Source organism: Solea solea, chromosome 12 (genome assembly GCF_958295425.1).
Source record: "Solea solea chromosome 12, fSolSol10.1, whole genome shotgun sequence".
In the NCBI taxonomy this organism is placed as follows: domain Eukaryota; kingdom Metazoa; phylum Chordata; class Actinopteri; order Pleuronectiformes; family Soleidae; genus Solea; species Solea solea.
The window spans coordinates 25,288,798-25,308,511 of NC_081145.1; the positions used below are offsets into that span (position 1 = coordinate 25,288,798).

The 19,714-nt window shown below is 39.2% G+C and overlaps 1 protein-coding gene across 1 annotated transcript in view; it reads left to right on the forward strand.

Annotated features, from left to right (window-relative positions):
• fa2h (fatty acid 2-hydroxylase) overlaps positions 1–18,873 on the forward strand; it is a 31,828-nt gene extending 12,955 nt beyond the window's left edge. Inside the window, exons 2-7 of the mRNA XM_058646626.1 lie at positions 11,278–11,397; positions 15,710–15,852; positions 16,960–17,060; positions 17,148–17,320; positions 17,492–17,744; positions 18,194–18,873. Coding sequence (XP_058502609.1) covers positions 11,278–11,397; positions 15,710–15,852; positions 16,960–17,060; positions 17,148–17,320; positions 17,492–17,744; positions 18,194–18,261 — 858 coding nt within the window. The 3' untranslated portion in view covers positions 18,262–18,873. The remainder of the gene's footprint in view (positions 1–11,277; positions 11,398–15,709; positions 15,853–16,959; positions 17,061–17,147; positions 17,321–17,491; positions 17,745–18,193) is intronic.
• The last annotated feature ends 841 nt before the right edge of the window (positions 18,874–19,714 follow it).

Below are 19,714 nucleotides of genomic sequence, written 5' to 3' on the forward strand. Positions count from 1 at the left end.
TGGATTAGAGGGTAAATGTGTTGATTTTTGATCATCTGCTCCGTCTTCTTTACCCTTTGGCTCGGGCCACGTGTCTCCGTCTGAACCCGAACTTCTTCCCACCTAAGAACAGATGAAGTTACCAGAGTTTGTACCGCCTTACATCTTGTTGTCCATGAAGACACAACAGGAGCAGGTGCTGGTGGAGGTCCCAGGTCCTCAGAGCTCAGAGTGTGCTTGTGCACCACTGCTTGAATCTTAACTACAAATGTCTTCCAGCAGGCACAGATATCATTTTAATAACCTCACAACCTCAGAGCAGACAGGTTGGACCCCAACCGCCCCAATCACAGTCCTCCAGTCACTCATTATTGTTTCATTATTGGTGTTTCTGTATTGGTGTTACAACGCCTGCATCAGGGGGAAGGAAGTTACCACCACAACATGTGATAGTTAATAATGAGATTATCACATCAAACCACTCCTTTTCTGTCCACTCTTGTTAACCACAAACACTCAGAGATCACACAGGGTTTGGCCATATTTATTCGTTCCAATCCCAGACGTGTGTGGTTGGCTTATTTTGGGAGTGGTGAACCTTTTCAGCCTTTGGATAAGTGCGGTTGTGCAATGAGTTGAATTCCAGGTGAAATACGATTGTGTCTGTGGCTGAATATTAGTGGCGAGGCGTGTGTGTGTGTGTGTGTGTGTGTGTGCGCATGGTTTTATCTCCCTCCATGTGAGCGTTCAACCTTTACACACAGTCATGTGACATCCCTCCTGACACCAGGCTCATTGTTATCACTCTGAAAACGCTGTGCGTGGCACTGACTTATGATTGTGTCATAAATCACAACGTGATCACATTCTCTCTCTCTCTGTGTGTGTTTTACTCAAAAATCATGAGTAACTTTCTTTATTGTAAAGAAGTTAATCATCAACTATTTTGACAATCGATATATTGGCTGATACAGTATAAGTGTTTTTTTTTAAGGCTACGCTCCCTGATTTTTCAGTTTCCTAAATGTGAATATTTTCTGGTTTCTTTGCTAAAACAGATTCATTTTGGTTTGTGGACAAAAAAAGACTTTTGAGAACATTTTTTAACATTTTATGGACCAAACAAGTACATAATAAATGAGAAAAGAATCGACAGATTAATCGATTATGGAAATATTTTACTTTAACCCAAGATGTGATACTTTACTGAGACATGTACGTCAAATAGAGTTCCAAAGACTTTCAGTTGCTCATGACTGTGTGTGTGAGACGTGTACGTTGTGTGTGTGAGTGTGTATTCAGAGCTCATGGTTTAACGTTGTTATCAAACCTGCCGCAGTGTCTCTGAACTTTAACCCTTCGTCTCTCCACACGCATCTTACCAGGGAAGTGCTGCTGAGTCCGACACACCCTCACAAACATACCTTTGTAAAAAAAAAAAGAAGCAATTTTTATACTTTTTTAAGCAAGTTGTGATGCACAAGCACAAAATTTGACCTGAGACTATAAATGAAGCCAATACAGAAGTACTGAAAACATGTATTCTCTTGAATGGCCAACAGGGGGTGACTCCTTAAGAAGTCCATTATGGACATAAGAAATTGACCCTATTGTCACTAGACTATTTTGATAATCCATTAATTGGTCCAAGCCTCTAATTTCTCAGCTTCTTTAATGTGAATATTTTCTGATTTCTTCATGCCATATAACAAAGAAATCATTAAAGTCATGGTTTGTAGACAAAACAAGAGATTAGAGAACATTTTTTGTTTTGGGAAACATTTTTTCTTTAACACATTTTATGGACCAAACAACAAGTGCAGTAAATATCTCTACTAATAATGACTTTACTGTGCATATTTGTGTACGCTGTGCTCTGGCCCACCTGTCATGGAAAGAACGAGAGGCAAATGTGAAACCTCAAACAAGTGAGGCTGACGCCAGACTCCACTTCCTGGTGGCACATATATGAGAGCACCTGACCACAAAATCACCATAGTTGAAATACAGATAAAATGTGTGGTGTATTTGACTAAAAGATGATGTGTTGGTGGGCGGGGGTCCAGCTCTGGGTGTTGTCAGTGTCATCCCGAGAAGTAACCAGAGACCAGAAGCACTGCTGCTGCTGCTGCTGCTGTCGTTGCTGCTGCAGCTGCTGCTGCTGCTGCTGCTGCTGCCGCCGCCGCTCTTTTGATGTCATGTTTACAAAAATCCAGCAGGAATCCTCCAATTTAGTTGGTGTGTCATTGTAGAAATAGTACAGTGACAGAACATAAATGATCTGTATTTATAAAGCACTTGATGACCCCTCAAAGCTGCTTCACACAACAGTTTTGACAGTTTTGTTTCATCGATCGCACATTTTTTCCCGTCATTCTCACTCGCAGCCGTCAGGAGCAACGTGGGGTGAAGTGTCCTGCAGTTATGACTGGAAATAAACTGCTTTGAAAATTTTACTACTGATTTTTAAAACATTTTTTGGCGATAAGGAAGTTCACGTAGGTCCAATATCCAGTTGTAGTTGCACTAAACTTTACCGTGATAACAAATGATATTTAATGACGCCAAAGACACTCCGAGAGTTAGAAATAGGATAGAATAGAATTTTATTTTTCAGATGGATGTGAATGTGTTACATATTTACTTTACTTAATTATCTGACATTTATTTGACTGATTGGGAAGTTTGATTTGGGAAGTCTTATTATGACTAGTTAGCGGGATCATCTTCAGGAGGGACTGTAAGTCAGCATCTGATGTGGTTTGTTTGAAACTCTTGAAACTTTGAGTTTGATTTGGGAGGAAACAGAGTTGCCCGAGTTCAGTGAATGCACCGCTATTGTCACCAAACAGAAATCTCGACTCTACAAACCAACAACGATCAGGTTTACTTACATACACACGCACAACCTTTGCCTCACACACCGTTCCTCCACCCTTTGTCCCTGCACTCTCTCCCTATAACCAGTCGTAAACAACACAGTAAAAAAAAAGTCGTGCAGGTGAAATAAACCAAATGACAGCAGATGCTCTAAAATTTATATCCAAGGTGAAGGAATGATTTACAGTCGAAGGCCGTCGTTTAACACAAGCAGTGGGACAAATAAACTGAGTGGGATGATAAAGATCTTTGATTGTTGGTAGAGTAAGAGAAATGGAAGGATAATGATAATACAAATAAAGACGTACAACCTGATGACAAGTAAGAAGAATGTTGTTAACTAAATCAAGCATAAGTATAATCTGTATTTGTTTCCTCTTTAGTCCATTTTCTGGCATAACCACTGACCTTGTCAGGACCAAAACCTGGTCCTAATGAGGCAGAACCTCACTTCCGAGGAACTGCTTAAGGGATTTATTGGCCGTGTATGTTTGACTCCGCCTCCATAATTTGCATAATTTTGAATCCGTTTCCTGTTGACTAATGGTGAGATGGATCATGTTGCGGTTCTGTATGTGGTTCAGTTTATACGTGGCTCACTTCAGAGTGGAGCTCCAGGGAGGTAAAGGACAGTATGGCAGCTGTGTGCCCGGGCAGAGGAGGCCCAAGCCTGGCTGGCAGAGTGGAGAGAGCCCCCGTGGTTCAGTTTATAGTTTATAGTCAGAGTGTGTACAATCGAATTATCCAGGTTTGTTATGTCCAACTAAGAATAGTTTGATTTTAATTGGACTAACATGTTTACTATTGTCTTAGTCTGACTAAAATCGGATTACTAAATCTTTTAACATTGCTTGGTTACGTTTGCACGTCACATAATTTGTATTTATTGGTTGACTGTTATTATCTTAACACCCTAAGGCACAAAAGAAAATTATTTATTATTATTATTATTATTTATTATTATATTATTTTTTGTTATTGATATTTAACCGGGGCTTGGCAGTATGACAGAGAAAGTTACCCTAGATTGGAGCGTTCCCTGTGTTGTGGCTCTTGTTCCAATGTAGAACAGCTCTTATCTGATAGACTGAACCACCAGAAAGCAGAACAGCTCATTGTGGTTCTAACCAAAAATGTGTTTGGTTACAAAAATCTCTTCCTCCTCCTCCTCCTCCTCCTCCTCCTCCTGCTGCTGCTCCTGCTGCTGCTGCAGAGTAGTTCCTGTGTTGTGATGGTACCAGGCCACATCGCTGCCGTCCTCTCACATCTCCTTTGTTTTTTGTCTCTCATTCTTGTCCATTTGTCCTCCTACAAGAACACACACAGCCCCTCTTATGTTTGACTCCTCTGGCCTTTTAGAATATTCAGCGACTCTCCCTCCTTTTTTTTTTTTTTTTTTTTTTTTTTCCACTTTTTGCATTTTCGAGGCAGATTCCGGACGGTGGTCATCTGGCATTAACTTTAAGATTATGAATAAACGTTAGTGTGTGTGTGTTTAAATGCACTTATTGTAAGTCACTTTGGATAAAAGCGTCTGCTAAATGACATGTAATGTCATGTAATGTAATGTTTTTAATCCTATATTGCATCAAAAAGCATGAATGTCCACCTGCATTACGTGCAAGATACCAAACTTTTGCTGCTCGGCGTGTGTACGTTCCCCGTCTCTGCACAGTCATTAGTCACACCTGCTGCATCTCTATTACCCTGCCATGCAACATTTTTATCTACAACACGACAACAAAAGGCTCTTTTAATGTTCCACGCATCGCTATAACGCAGTGAACTGCCATCTTTCTCCACATAACAATGGGTCGACATGGGCTAAGAGTAATGTCAACAGCACTGACATGACACTCATTGTCTCATCTCAGGCCCCGGAGAAGTACTACACATGCACTCCTGACGAGGCACAACAATGGCTTAATGACGCTCGCTCGTCCGTGTCTCGTTGTTTACTTAACGACTGCTTGTTTGTTCTTAAGCTTTCTGGCTTTAGACGCAGCCGGCCGGCACAAGGACGGACACGTGTGTGAGTCAGAGAGCATAAAGGGGGACATGTGAGGGTGAGATAAGTTAAGTCCTCTCCTCCCTTGGACACAGTTGGTGTGTTGCCATGTGTGTGTTGCCATGGCAAATATGGATTTGGTGATATATCGTCGCCTTTCGTTGCTCCATCCACCATTAATCGTAATTAATCGTAATTAATCGTAATTTTATCAAAATCGCAATACGGCGTACTGCAATTTTCAAATCGCAGGAGGCGTAATATCTGTTAAAGCCTAAATGTGTGTCAAAATATCATTTTAGATGTTATGATCTTATTCTACACACTGAAGAGAACACGTTTGTTCCTCACCGATATGTACAAATACCACACAGGAATCATTTTAAACATGTTTTTCCAATGAAAATGAGGATAATGATGTAAAAATGCCGCTTCCCTGTGATATCGTGAATCATATCGAAATCGCAATTCCTGTCAAAAATAATCGCAATTAGATATTTATTCAAAATCGTTCAGCCTTATCGTGGACCATGTGTCGTGTCGCGAGGCACACTGTGATTCCCACCCACAGCCTGTGTATTATCTCATTTAAACAAATTATAGAACATTTATTTAAAAGTATAGTTGCCAGACGACCAAAATGGTTTTCAACACTTTATTTTTTCAGTTAGTATTTGTTTTTCGAACATGATACTTAAACACTAACAACTGCATTTTGACACTTTTCTTTGGCCCCAGTATTTGTGAGTAGCATAAAAATATGGGCAACAATATAATTATATATAATTAATGATTATTAGAACACAGTCCTGCTCAGAGGACACATTCACTGGTACTTAGTTTATATTATTATTATTATTATTAATAAGACTGTAATATGTGATGTTACCAAACATCATTATATCACGACCTCAGATAGTGGTACATTTTCAGGAAGTCACAGAGCGGTTCTACACATACAGAGGACAGTGTGTCATCAGCACAGATTGATTTAGTTATTGTTCTGTTACACAAAGGTCATCCATTTACATTTTGTTCCTATAAACATTCACATCCTTAAGAGTGTAATGGAAAACCTCATAATACATAAATTACAACTCTACTGAAACCTGCAGCTAACCATCATTTCCAGTATGTATCTAACTTCCTGTTTAATTAAATGTCAAATCATAATTTGATATAAATAAACCTGTGTAAAATGAGCAAATAATATCATTTCATGTTGATTACGCTCATTTTTCAACATTGCGATGACACTGTAGTTTTACACTCTTCATAATAAAACAACTTTTGAATGCATTGAATTGGGATTGTATATTTGTATTCTCCTTCCACAGTTCTCCATACACTTCCTCTAATATGATTGTTTGGTGTTAAATTGTTCAGTTTCAGTATCAGAATTTCATCAGTCTGGAGACACTGGCAGAAAATAGGTTTAAAAAAAAAGAAGACACATTTCCTTTTTTAAAGTTCTCTTTTCACAGTTACATTTTTAAACATTATTAACCAACACCAGTAAGTATTATGTTATTTAATTATTCCTCACTGTTCCTCTTCTCCAAACCTCTTGTGACACTGTGTTCCTTTTTAGTGAAATCATGTGACATTAAAACAAGCACACACACATAGGAATCAATAATAAATCTGCTCTAAAATAAATTCAGTTCTTTCACTAATAACCAATTGTTTACACCTTTTCTGAATCTGAGAAGTCTAAAACCCCAAAAATGATGTCGTTATATCATAATTATCAACTGTATTTTTGCTTGGTCATGGCGCAAACTGGCACGTTTCTATTTCTCTCTCTATAATAATCGTGAAATCTTTCCATCTTAAGTGTCTTGAGATAATATGTCTTGTGATTTGGCACAAATTACGTTTTTCTGATAAATTGACGTGAAAATCAGGGCAGCGGTATCGGTCAGTATCGATATCGGGCTGATACTGGTTTAAAAATGCTTCACGATGTCACAGACTGTAAAAAAAACTAAATAAAAATGAGCAAAAGCATTTTAGCGGAGTCATGTTTGGGCTGTTTGTTTCTTCTGCTTTTTGGGAGAAGAATATTTACAGTCTTTACAAGAGAATTATGTCTTTGAAAAATGACTCAGCACAAATGTGTTGTTATAACATTTTTAAATGAATGTATCGGGCAGCAAAATATTGTATTTACTCAAATATAAAGTATATGAATAACACAAATGCTCACTTTTCCCACTCAAAACTGTCATTTCATCTCCAATTATTATTATCCAGTTATTAAAACTTGTAAATAATTAGTGGATCACAATAGTAAAAAAGAAATGAATGCTTCACAAACTTTCTTTTCTTTTTATTCATGTGTATTCATGTACACAAATCACATATTCACATAATCTGAATGCTGGGTGTAGCAGAACGACCCGTTGATACTTGAAGGGATGATTTTAATGAGCAAACACATATTTATTTTTATTTTTTTTTGTTTTTTTCTCTCACTGTGTTGTTCTGATGGGTCGATGTGTGAATTCAGATCCTATTTACCTCATTGTTTCCACTCTCAGCCCCATGGAGAGTTGAGCTCTGTGTTGCACAGTGGGCATAATAATCTGTAACAGGGTGTGTGTGTGTTTGTGTGTGTGTGTGTGTGTGTGTGTGCAGATTTGTGGTCGCCAGTGTTTTAAACAAACACACTGACCATTGAGGAGGTGTACTGTACATATACATATACATATACATATACATATACTGTATGTGTATATTGTGAAGCCCTGCTGTGTAATCATATAAATCAGTAATGTAAGTGAACCAGAGGACGACCATGTCAACAGGACTCCTCAAATATGTCACATGCTCCTTTGTTGCATATATACTGTATTTTGAGACCAGTGTTAAATGAAGCAAACGCTGAGGTGTCTGAAAGCTGTCTTCTCTTAAATGGCCACCAGGGGGCATTTCTATCAAGAAAAGAGACACTAGAACACTGTTCCGATAAATTAATAATCTCAGTCACGAGGTCTTTATTTTTTTATGTTGTTGTTCTTGTCATTGAAGTTGTTAGTAGAACTGCAACGATTAATCAATGACTAAATCAATCACTTTTATTTTTGTCGAGGTATTTCTTACTTAATTTTGTGGGGCAGCAGGTTGTGTTTTCATTTTTATTTATTGAATTTTTTTAGGACATTAACACACTTTGTACAATAAGCCTCCAGAAACACAGTCACAGCAAACAGGATTCAGGATCACCAGCGCACTCATCCACTCCACTGAGTCTGGCCAAATAACTCTAAGCTGCTTGTCCTGTTTCAGTGACAACCTGGTGGGATTTTCATATTGTTGATACAGGCCACACCTCCCCAAACACACCACACCTGCAGAATGCATTGATTGTGCAGACAGACAGAGAGAGAAGGAGAGTAACCTTTAACATCAGATTCAGGAATTACTCCCAGGCTCACGTAGGCCATGGCTGCTGCGACGGAGACAATGGGTGTGTCTGCTGATTGCTTTCAACACACTCTGTGTGTGTGTGTGTGTACTTGTAATTCTACATATGTCAGCACCAACTTGTGCTTTTCAATTTGGGATTTATGACATTCTGAGAAAAAAGACCTCACAACTACAGAAGATTGTTGTGTGCTAAAGAAATAAACCTCACTTACTTACTAAAGTCCAAGCCTGCAAATATAACAATTCATTTAATAATAGATTCATCTGTCAATAAGTTTCTCAATGAATTGAGAAAAATGTTGATCAGTGGTTTCCAAACGTGGAAAAAAAAAGATTCTGTTTTAATGATTCCTTTGTTAAATGCAGCAAAAGAAACACGTTCACATTTAAGAAGCGGGGAAACAAATCAGAAAGCTATCACGATTCATTTAAAAATCCATTCATCCTTATTTCTGAGGCAATTCCCGAACATCAAAGAGCAGAACAACAACTTATCAAAGCAACGAAACATGTGACAAAGCAGATAGTGACTGAAAAAGGTAAACAGCCTGTAGCATGCAGAGGAAAACAGTTCCACTCTCCATAGAGGACTTACGATACATGGGCCACGATACCAATAACATCACGATACAACGACTCCGTGATAATCGATACAGTATCTATTGCAAGACAATCATGTAGTGATACATCACGATATCTGTCTAACTGAAGACTGAAGAAACTGAAGAAAACCAAAATTGTTCAATTTAAATGTGAATATTTTCTGGTTTCTTTGCTCCGTAGAACAAAGAAAGTGGTTTAAAAATGCTTCACGATGTCACAGACTGTAAACAAACCTAAATCAAAATGAGCAAAAGCATTTTAGCTGAGTCATGTTTGGGCTGTTTGTTTCTTCTTCTTTTTGGGAGAAGAACATTTACAGTCTTTACAAGAGAATTATGTCTTTGAAAAATGACTCAGCACAAATGTGTTGTTATAACATTTTTAAATGAATGTATCGGGCAGCAAAATATTGTATTTACTCAAATATAAAGTATATGAATAACACAAATGCTCAAAACTGTCATTTCATCTCCAATTATGAGTTATTAAAACTTGTAAATAATTAGTGGATCACAATAGTAAAAAAGAAATGCTTCACAAACTTTCTTTTCTTTTTATTCTGTAATTATCATCTGTCATTGAATATATATATCTGTAATAAATAATGAATAAATATCATCTGTAATTATTACTTCATAAAAACGTATTCCTTCCTGTGTTTATTGTGGACGAGCTCACGTGACCACAGAAGTGTGGCGCTCATATTACCACACGTCAGAGTTCCATTCATTAAATCCTTCAGGACAATTTCACGCTCTCTTTGCTTTTTTTTGTTGCTTTGTTTCGTTTTAGCGCGGCGTGATAACAAGACGGTGTCGTGTTGCATCTGCGGGTGTTGAATTGCCAAGGTGAAGTTTGCGACAAACCATAGGGGATCCGTGCACACGTGTGTGTGTGTGTGCTTAATTTTTATGCGTGTGTGTGTAGTTGTGAGTCTGAACACTGCCAGATGTTCAATATTTCAGGATGACGAGCTAAAGCATCTGTGGCCAGTTACACAACAGAGATGGGAGAGATTTATGACATGTCACCAATTAATCAAAGTTTAGCGAAATCGCAATACGGTGCAATATTTGTTCAAATGTGTCTTTGTTTCTCACAGATCTGCACAAATATCACACAGTAATCATTTTAAGTATGTGTTTTTCAATGAAAATGAGAATAATTACGAGTTAAAAACTCATATTTTCACAATTTCTGTCAAAATAATCGCAATTAGATAAGAATTCAAAATCGTTCATCCCTGAATGTCACTGTTACTAACAACAGGGAAGCAGATTTTTTTTTTTGGTCCATATATTCAGACTACTTAGTGCCATGGTTCCCAAACTGTGGTACGTGTACCTCCAGTGGTACGCAAGCTTCCTCTGGTCGTACTTAATACTAAAATTAGAAATACTGTTTCTGCTGTAACATACCCGGGTATGAGTGAGAGTAAATTTGCCTCCTGTGACTTTGCTCGGCCTTTTTACGTCACTGTATTTTAGCGTTGACGTAAACGGCGTTACTTCTTTTCTAGTTTGCCGTTGCTATATTAACATTAATTCTCAAAAACTGGGGTCGGGGAACCAGAAATGTGTCACAGGACATATTCTTTGGGTCGTCACACGTTCAGATTTGCTGAAATCTTTCCCACCCTTGACTCTCTTATGACCTGATCATGATTATTTTTGATTTTTAAGGCTGTAGAATTGTCCAAAAAATGGGTCTGCCCCCTTTTTGTCCAAGATAACACAACTTTCGAGATCAGGCAATCGTGGCTGACGTCACAAACGTGTGACGCGGTGGACTTTGAAAACTTTGACCGTGTGGTTTTAGTTTCACAGAATGACTGAACAATTATGAGCAACATGCAAAGCGTCCAGTCTGTGTGTGTGTGTGTGTGTGTGTGTGTGTGTGCAGCAGCCAAAGAAACCACATCCTTTGTCACCCATGTTTTGTTGGCTCACCAATATTTCCATTGAAATTCTTACATCTAGATATGGCACCTCTCTTTGCTGTGCTCACGCATCACATTAAAGCCCCGTTGTGTTCAGCTCGACCTTTACCTGCATTAATTCACATTTTAAAATAAGAAACTGAGCAAACACGTCAGATCAATGATTGACCCTCATGCATTTATTGAATCAAGGTTTGCCCAAATACTGTTCTGCTTCAGAATTGGTGACTCACCGAGGATCGTAGTGGTGTTTTCCAGGCGTATAAAAGGGGGTTCAAAGGTTGAAGATTATAAATTTAAATAAATAAAAGACTGACACACACACGCTCACTCACGTAAAATACATAATTAAATCTAAGTGTGTTAATATTTACATTATTTATAATAAAATCAAATTGAATGAGATGATAAGACGTTGTCCTACGTTTTTTGGCAGACTCTGAGAGAGAGGAGGAAGGAGACGGAAGAGACGGAAGGAAAGAAGACAGACTCCAAGGTGGAAGACGAGGATGAGAACTCCCCGTACAACCTCTGCAGCCCTGTAGACCTGGATAAGGTGTGTTGTTGTCTATTTGTGACCTCTGAGTGACCTTTTCTGGCATAAACACTGTCCCCTGTCAGGACCACTACTCCTCATGGAGACCAAAAACCTGGTCCTCATGATGAAGAACCTCATATCTAAAGGAACTGGTGTAACTTTAGGGATAATATTTGATTTTTGATAAGGTTGAAGTGACACATGAACTGGTTATGCTCGTGTGGCCCGAAATAGACATGAGTCATTGAATGTGCTTGAATTTAGCAAGAAACAAGTTGATATTTAAGTGTTTAAATGTCTCGCTTGTTTGTTACGGCGCCACCTACTGTGAGATTCTGCGCAGAACAATGAGCAAGTAAAGTTAAGCAGAGAGAGCGAATGACCACATGATGCCTGGGTAATGAACAATTCCAAGGAAAATTACAAAGACTGACTTTGACCCAAGATCCCGAGGACAATCACTTGTCATCGTGGACGAAGACGCTCTTACACGTTGCCCTCCAATCTTAGGCTATGTCAGCACATTTGGTCCTTGAATTTTAGGGAATTGGTCCTGGAAACCCCTCGAAAAGTCATTGAATTTGATGTGGGAGTCCTGATATGTGTGTGTGTGTGTGTGTGTGTGTGTGTGTGTGTGTGTGCACACTGGTGATCAGTTTAGATGAAGAGTGGAACGGTCGTCAGGTTATTCACCTCCTCATACGTGTGTTTGTTCACCCTGAAGTTCTCACACTGTTGGACTCACAGTCACAACCAACCTCACCCCTTCACTCATTCACCCCTTCACTCATTCACCCCACCATGTGTTTCCCCCGTGTCATCTCATCTAAACAGGATCGAATTTCACAGTTTCATTTGAGATTATAATGGACATGCACTTTTTTGACTTAATCTCAGAGGCACAGTTAGTCAATAAATGCTTTACCTGAACATTTAGGGATGGAAATCACAAACTACAGTGTGAACTGAGTCATTTTAGTTATTTTATTAAGCTATGAATAAATAAATCATAAATAAGAAATAAACAGCCCACAACATGACTCAGCTAAAATGCTGTTGCTTTTTATATTTTTACAGTCTGTGTGTAGTCGAGCATGCGCTGTTTAAAAGATTTTTGGATGTTATTAGATTTTCACAATTGTATCTGTCCGATATCCGAGCCAGTGATTTTGACCAGTATCAGTCTATGCTATCTTTTTTGGCAGATATTAAGGGTTACTGTTATTCACACACGCACATGAATACAGTTTCATTTTCATTCAAACTTGAATAATGCGTCCTTGTACCTGTAGAAATAAGACTTTAACCATAACTACTACTGGCTAAATCCTAACCCTGACCTCAGCCTAACGTTTAAAAACATGTCTTCACCTTTAAATGTAGACATTAACGTTATGGGGAGTTGATTTTTGTCCCCGTAAGGAAGACAAGTCCCTGAGTAAACAGGGACTTTAGGAACACACACACACACACACACACACACACACACACACACACACACACAGAATGACTGCGTCATGAATTAAAAAACCTGCTGGTGTGATTGTCACCGGTTACATCAGCAGCAGACCTCCTCGCACAGACTCAGCTGTGATGATGATGACAGAGTGAAACCAGTCCATCTTGTTTGCTCTGTTGCTGAGCATCAGTGCGTCCATCAATGTTCTCCAGCTCCATTGTGCCTCTGATGTCGGTAACGAAAGCCGCGATGTGCCAAACACACATATAAATACTGTATATATACATATATATACAGTATGTATATATACATATATATGTATATATATATATACATATATATGTATGTGTATATATATATATATATGTATGTATGTATATATATATGTATATATATATATATATACATATATACATACATACATATATATATATGTATGTATATATATATATATATATATATGATTTCTCTGTATGCAGAACATTTTAAAGCAAAGTTAATGAGTTCTGTGCATGAAAGGAACTGAATTGAAGGAAAACCTTAGTGAACCATTCAAAGTAACGTGGTGATCGTGCACCAAATGAGAAATTATACAAACTAAAATTAACAAAATAAGTACAAATCTGAGTCAAACTAAATAATACCCCACATTTAATGTGGTTACTCCAGATAAAGGTGTGTGTTTTCTGGCATAAACACTGTACCAGTAGTCCTCATGGAGACCAAAACCTGGTTCTAATGAGGCAGAACCTCATTTCTTTAGCAAAGATTTGAACTAAGGTTAGATTAAGGTCAAGGTTATACATTAACTCGTTAAGGTTAAGGTTAAAGATAAGGCTTTGTTCAGGCTGTCCAAATGAATGGCAGTCAATGCAGTTTCCTGAGAGGAATAGCTGTGTGTGTGTGTGTGTGTGTGTGTGTGTGTGTACGTACAAACCTATCTTTGTGGGGACATTAAATGTCGCAGACAACTTTAAAGGGCTTTTTCAGAGTTAAGTTCTGGTTTTAGTCTAAGATTTGGTTAAGTTTGAGAGTTTTTGACACACTGGCCATATTTTGTTTTATATGTTATACATTTTTAGAAGTCACACACTTTTATTTATACTCGCTAATGCGAGTAAAACAGTGGCCACTGTCGAGCCACTGTCTTGGAGACATTATCTGAAGGTTGAAATCATACATTGTGACACTTAAAAAAATGAACGATTATTTCCATAGTGGATTAATGTGTCGATTATTTTCACGATTAATCGAGGAATTGTTTAGTCCATAAAATGTCAGAAAACGTTAAAACGTGTTTGTCAAACCTGGAAATGATGACGTTTTTAATGATTTCTTTGTTATATGGAGCAAAGACATGAAGAAAATATTCACATGAAGCAACTGAGACAATCAGAAATCTCGTTTAAAAAAAAAAGTTGATATAAAATTGAAAAAATCACCTAAATCTTACTGTGAAAAATAAACAATAAAATGACATTATAACTTAACTAATTTCATCCTTGGAAGCAAAATAATTGTCTGATATTGGTGTCAGTCGCAGTAAGGTGGTATCAAGTCTCGGCCTGCAGCGATTCATTCATTATTAATCAATTACTAAATGAAGCGTCAACTATTTTAATAATTGATGAATCAGTTTGAGTGTTTGAGTGTTCAATAATTAAAGGAAGTTTCTCTGATTTTTTTTCAGCTTCTAAAATGCAAATGTATTGCCGAGGGATGACTTATCTACTACCACAGTCTACTACTGATGCCTTTACCACTTGAAAGACATTATACATATACATTAAATATTCCGCTTCATCATGGTTTTCACTTGTCTGGTCTGTGTGTGTGTAATTAGCACTTGATCAGCCTCAGGTGCCTGAGACCGTTATCCTCACCCTCAGGGCCATCAGAGCCACTTCCTGTGTGATCAGCATGTGACGCTGCAGAAGTAGTTGATGTTTCTGCTCAAACACCTCAGACCCGACCACAGACCAGTCTGAAGCTCCATTGTTTACATGTTTGTTTACATGTTTACACGTGTCAGTGCCTCACGTGTGCCGTTCTCTGAAGCATGAGGAGCTTGTTAAAAAAAACCAAAACAAACATCACGCTCTGGCCTTTGGACTCGTCATGAAAATAAAACTGTATTCAAATTCAGCGACACGGAGGTAAAGCTGCAGATTGTCAAGCGAGACAGATGAACGCTCATTTCCTGGTTTGCTCTGTTCCTGTGTTGTTCTAAAGGTGTTGGCTCTCTGCTGCCTCCTGCTGGAGTAAAGTGACTCTTTACCCAATACAGTGAAGAGCAGGGGTGTTAAAATTCAGTTGACCTGGGGCCCCATTAGTCTGGTCAAGAGGGGGCCAGTGTAGATGGAAAATAAAAAAAGTTGGAATAAACAACAGTTCAGGATCGAGCGATTAATCAATTATTATATTCATTTAATAAGTCAGTTCTTTTTTCACTAATTAAAACAAGTTTTCTTATTTTCCTTACATGTGAATATTTTCTGGTTTGTTTGCTCTATACAACAAAAGAAATCATTAAAATTTTAATCCTTTTGGCCTGTAGACAAATCATTTCCAGGTTTTGGTAAACAACAATCAACATTTTTCAACATTTTATGACATTTTTGCAGCCCTAAACACAATATTCCATCATGATGTCACAAAATAAGGTATTCATGATGATATTTCCACATCATTTCAAAGTAAGAGTCTTTGTTTTCATATGTATACTTCACACTAAAAACATACTGTATGCTGTATATGATGCAAAATAATGAATAATGTTATAATTACAATGGAATGTCTCATTATGGGTTGCCAGTTTTGACAGCGCTGGTGTTTGACCTGATTTCTGTGTGTTGTTGGGTGCGTGTGCAGGATCTGGTGGACTGGCGGAAGCCTCTGGCGTGGCAGGTGGGTCACCTCGGGGAGAAATATGACGCGTGGGTTCACCAGCCCGTCGACAGACCCATCAGACTGTTTGGAAACCCGTTGCTGGAGGCCGGCACCAAGACTTCCTGGTAAGACCACGTCACATTTATTTACTGTACATTTTTTATATTATAAAAGATTGAAAACTGGAGAACATGTAAAAGAAAATACTGTAGTGTTCTGCAGGAGTTTGTTGGGTTTGATGAAAATTAATAGAGGTTTCAGCTTAATTTAAATCTTTAAAGTCTGCACCTCTGATGTGTTAGTGGCTGTTGTTCATACATGGAATAACTATGAGTATTGTTATATTTAACCTCTGAAATTGTCTCACTTTTTAAGTATTACATTTAAGTAAAAAGAAAAAGGAGGAATTCTGCTTTGTAAATAGAATATATATATTAAAAATAACCACAATCATCTTCTTGTGAGTGCTTTAATCGTATTGTGCAGTAGAATTTGTACTGAAACTCAAATAATAGCTAAATAAACGTGCTTCCACTCTTCATAAACGTTGTTTTTGCTACAGCGACAGCACGAGCACCGGGTTTTTCCTACGTCCTCATGAGCTGACACTTACCAAGATACAAAGTCCATGATACCATCTCTATATTTGATCACTTCAACAGCTGATTTAATCACCTTAAACAACAAGGGCAAAGGGTGTTTGACACATCTGCTGCCCCCTACTGGCTGTAGCCCTTACTGCACTTTAACTGATGTTTAGGTCTCACAACTTGGAGTGGGTCAAAATAGTGATTTGGTGAGATATCGTCCTCCTTCCTCTAATATCAATAGATTAATGAACACATGAAGGCGCTCTAGAGTAAACAGTCCCTGCCAATGAGGGGGAAACTCATTGTAAACGAGTTTACGGCATTTTGTTTTCTTCATTTGGACAGATATGGTGATGCATCGCTATGTGATGGTCTTGCAATATGTTGATTATGACAGAATCGTTATTGGTATCGCGAGGTAACCTGTGATTCACACGCCCGACTGAAATGATCCGTACATCACAATATCCCGCAGAAGATACTACGAAGTATTTTGATTTCATTTTCGATTTTAAGAGCGCAGATGGTTCTGCCATAGTCTAGAATCATTGAGTTTATGCCACGATAACTCTTTTTTTTTTAAGGAGAGAGGGTGAGGATGAGACTTTGTTAAAGTGGTGGTTGTCTGGTTTCCTGCCACAGGTACTGGGTTCCAGTGGTGTGGATGCCCCTCGTGTTATATCTCAGCTGGTACTGCTACACGACGCTGGCCAAGGGCAACAGCAGGATAGACGTCACCTCAGGTAACACACACACACACACACACACACACTCACTGGTTACGTCATTTTCACGTGCACGTGTGTCAACATCTGTGCGTGCCTTCCCAGATTTCTCCATCACGATCCATAAGTACTCGTTCCCGCTGCTGTTTCTGCTGGGCTGGTTCTTGTGGTCATTCATCGAGTACTGCATCCATCGCTTTGTCTTTCACATGAAACCGCCAGCCCATAATTACTACCTCATCACGCTGCACTTCCTCCTGCACGGGCAGCACCACAAGGTACGAACATCATCATCATCATCATCATCAGCAGAGCAGGTCTCCTGACGATCATAAAACTGGCTTTTATTATTTGGGCCGCAGCGAACAGTCGATCTATTTCATTCTTCAACTAAATTGATTATTCAAAATCAAGTCATTCGAATTTTCCGGCTGCATTTTCCCCCGCAGTCTCCGTTCGACGGCTCTCGCCTGGTCTTCCCGCCCGGCCTCGCCTCCTTAGTGGTGGGATGCTTCTACGGCGTCCTCCACAGCACCTTCCCAGAGATGATCGGGCTGTGCTTGTTCGTCGGAGGACTGTGCGGCTACGTCGTGTACGACATGATCCACTACTACCTTCACTACGGCGCGCCCAAGAGAGGCTCGTACATGTACAGCCTGAAGGCCTACCACGTCAAACACCACTTTGAACACCAGCGATCAGGTGAGTGCTTCAGCACTGTAGTGTGTACCATACCACATGTGCCAGGCCTAAGTAAGCATAAATAAAGCTTTGTTAAATACTTCACGACGTATACAATCACAGAAACTGATGGAAAGGAGTGAAATAAAGGAAAGAAAATAAAAGTTTTACATGGATGAAAATGAATGCCAGAGCAGTTTAGACTAAAGTCTGTTTCTTTGAACAATTTAAACTTGCTCTATAGGTTTTATCCCCTTTTAAAAGCACTCTTGAATGGAAGTTAAATTGTGACATAGATGTGAAAACTGCACACGCTGAAACTGCCTCACAAAAACACATGAAACACTGCCCACATCAACACAAATGCTTTTATTTTGAAATTCGGTGGCCCCGTTGAAACCCTTGATTTCATGGACTGAACCCCGTGTGCTTGATCTTCATCATAATAATCCCGCATTTTTCTCTTCCAGGTTTCGGAATCACCACCACGTTCTGGGACCACCCCTTCCACACAGTCATCCCCGACGAGGAGTTCTAACGCAGACCCGGCTCTTGTGTAGGGCCTCAGGACTTGTTGTTGTTATAGTCGCCGGCCCTCATGCTCCCAAAAAGCCCACTGATGCCGTTTTATCACATGGTTCCGTCTCTGCAGCCACAGCTTCCACAGCTTCCACAGCTTCCACAGCTTCCTCAGCACAGGACAGAAACGTCCACGTCTGCACGCGCCTGGAACCTCTGCGCTGTGCTGTCGCCCCAAACCCCCCGTGCGTCACATCCAGCCATCGACTCTTCCTTCATTTTCTGCATCTGAACTCCTCACTGCAGTGATGTCTGCACAGCTGCGCGGCCTCTCTGTGCTATTTTATTTTTTATTTTTTTAACTTTTTTTTTAACTAAACTGGTAAACACCACTGCTGCACTCACCTGCCAGCCACGCCCTCCCCTCACTAAGCTGCTCAGCTGGAGTTTGTTGGGCCATAGAGAGAATGTAAGGGAGACACACACACACACACACACACACACACACACACACACACACACATATAAAGCAAAACATGTGCAAAAATCAGCATCTTCTTTGATTGTTATTGTTTTATGTTTTGTTTTAAATAATATATAAAAAAATTCAAACCATCTCCAAATACAAAATGATTTTTCCCGGTTTCTTAAACATTAGCCAATAGCATTGCAAGAAAAGGAGACACACACACACACACACACACACACACACACACACACACACGTACATACTTTGTGAGGACACTCATAGACATAAGGCATTCCCTTTCCCCTTACCTTAACTTAACAACTAAATGCCTAACCCTTAACCTGTGTGAAGACCAGCCAAAAACCTTGTTTTTATAACATGTGAGGACACATCGTAGACCTTCCCTAACCCCTTACCCTAAACTTAACCATCACAACTAAGTGCCTAACCCAACCCTAAAACCAGGTCTTAACCTTAAAAAAAGTAAGGCATTCCCTCGCCCCTTACCTTAACCATCACGCCTAAATGCCTAACCTTTAACCTGTGTGAGGACCAGCCTAAATGTCCTCACAAAGCCAGAATCTCCTCACAGTTTACACTCATAGACATAATGCATTCATAGACCCTTACCCTTACCCTTACCTTAACCATCACAACTAAATGCTTAACCATAACCCTTAAACTTTTAAAAGTGTCAACCCTCAAAAAGCCCCTTTAAGGGATGATGGAACGTGTGGACGAGCCAAAATGTCCTCACTTGTTTTGGTCCTCACCAAGATACCCATACAAGAACACACACACACACACACACACACACACACACACACTCAACACTGTCCTGGCTCTGTGATGTAGAGAGGGAAAAGAAAGTGATAGATGGTGCGTGAATGTGAAAGACGGATGGAGAAGAAAAAGGGGCGGAGGAAAGAGTCAAAGAAAAAGTGTCTGTGAAGATGGAGAGAGAGAGAGAGAGAGAAAGAGAGAGAGACCCCAACTCTATCAC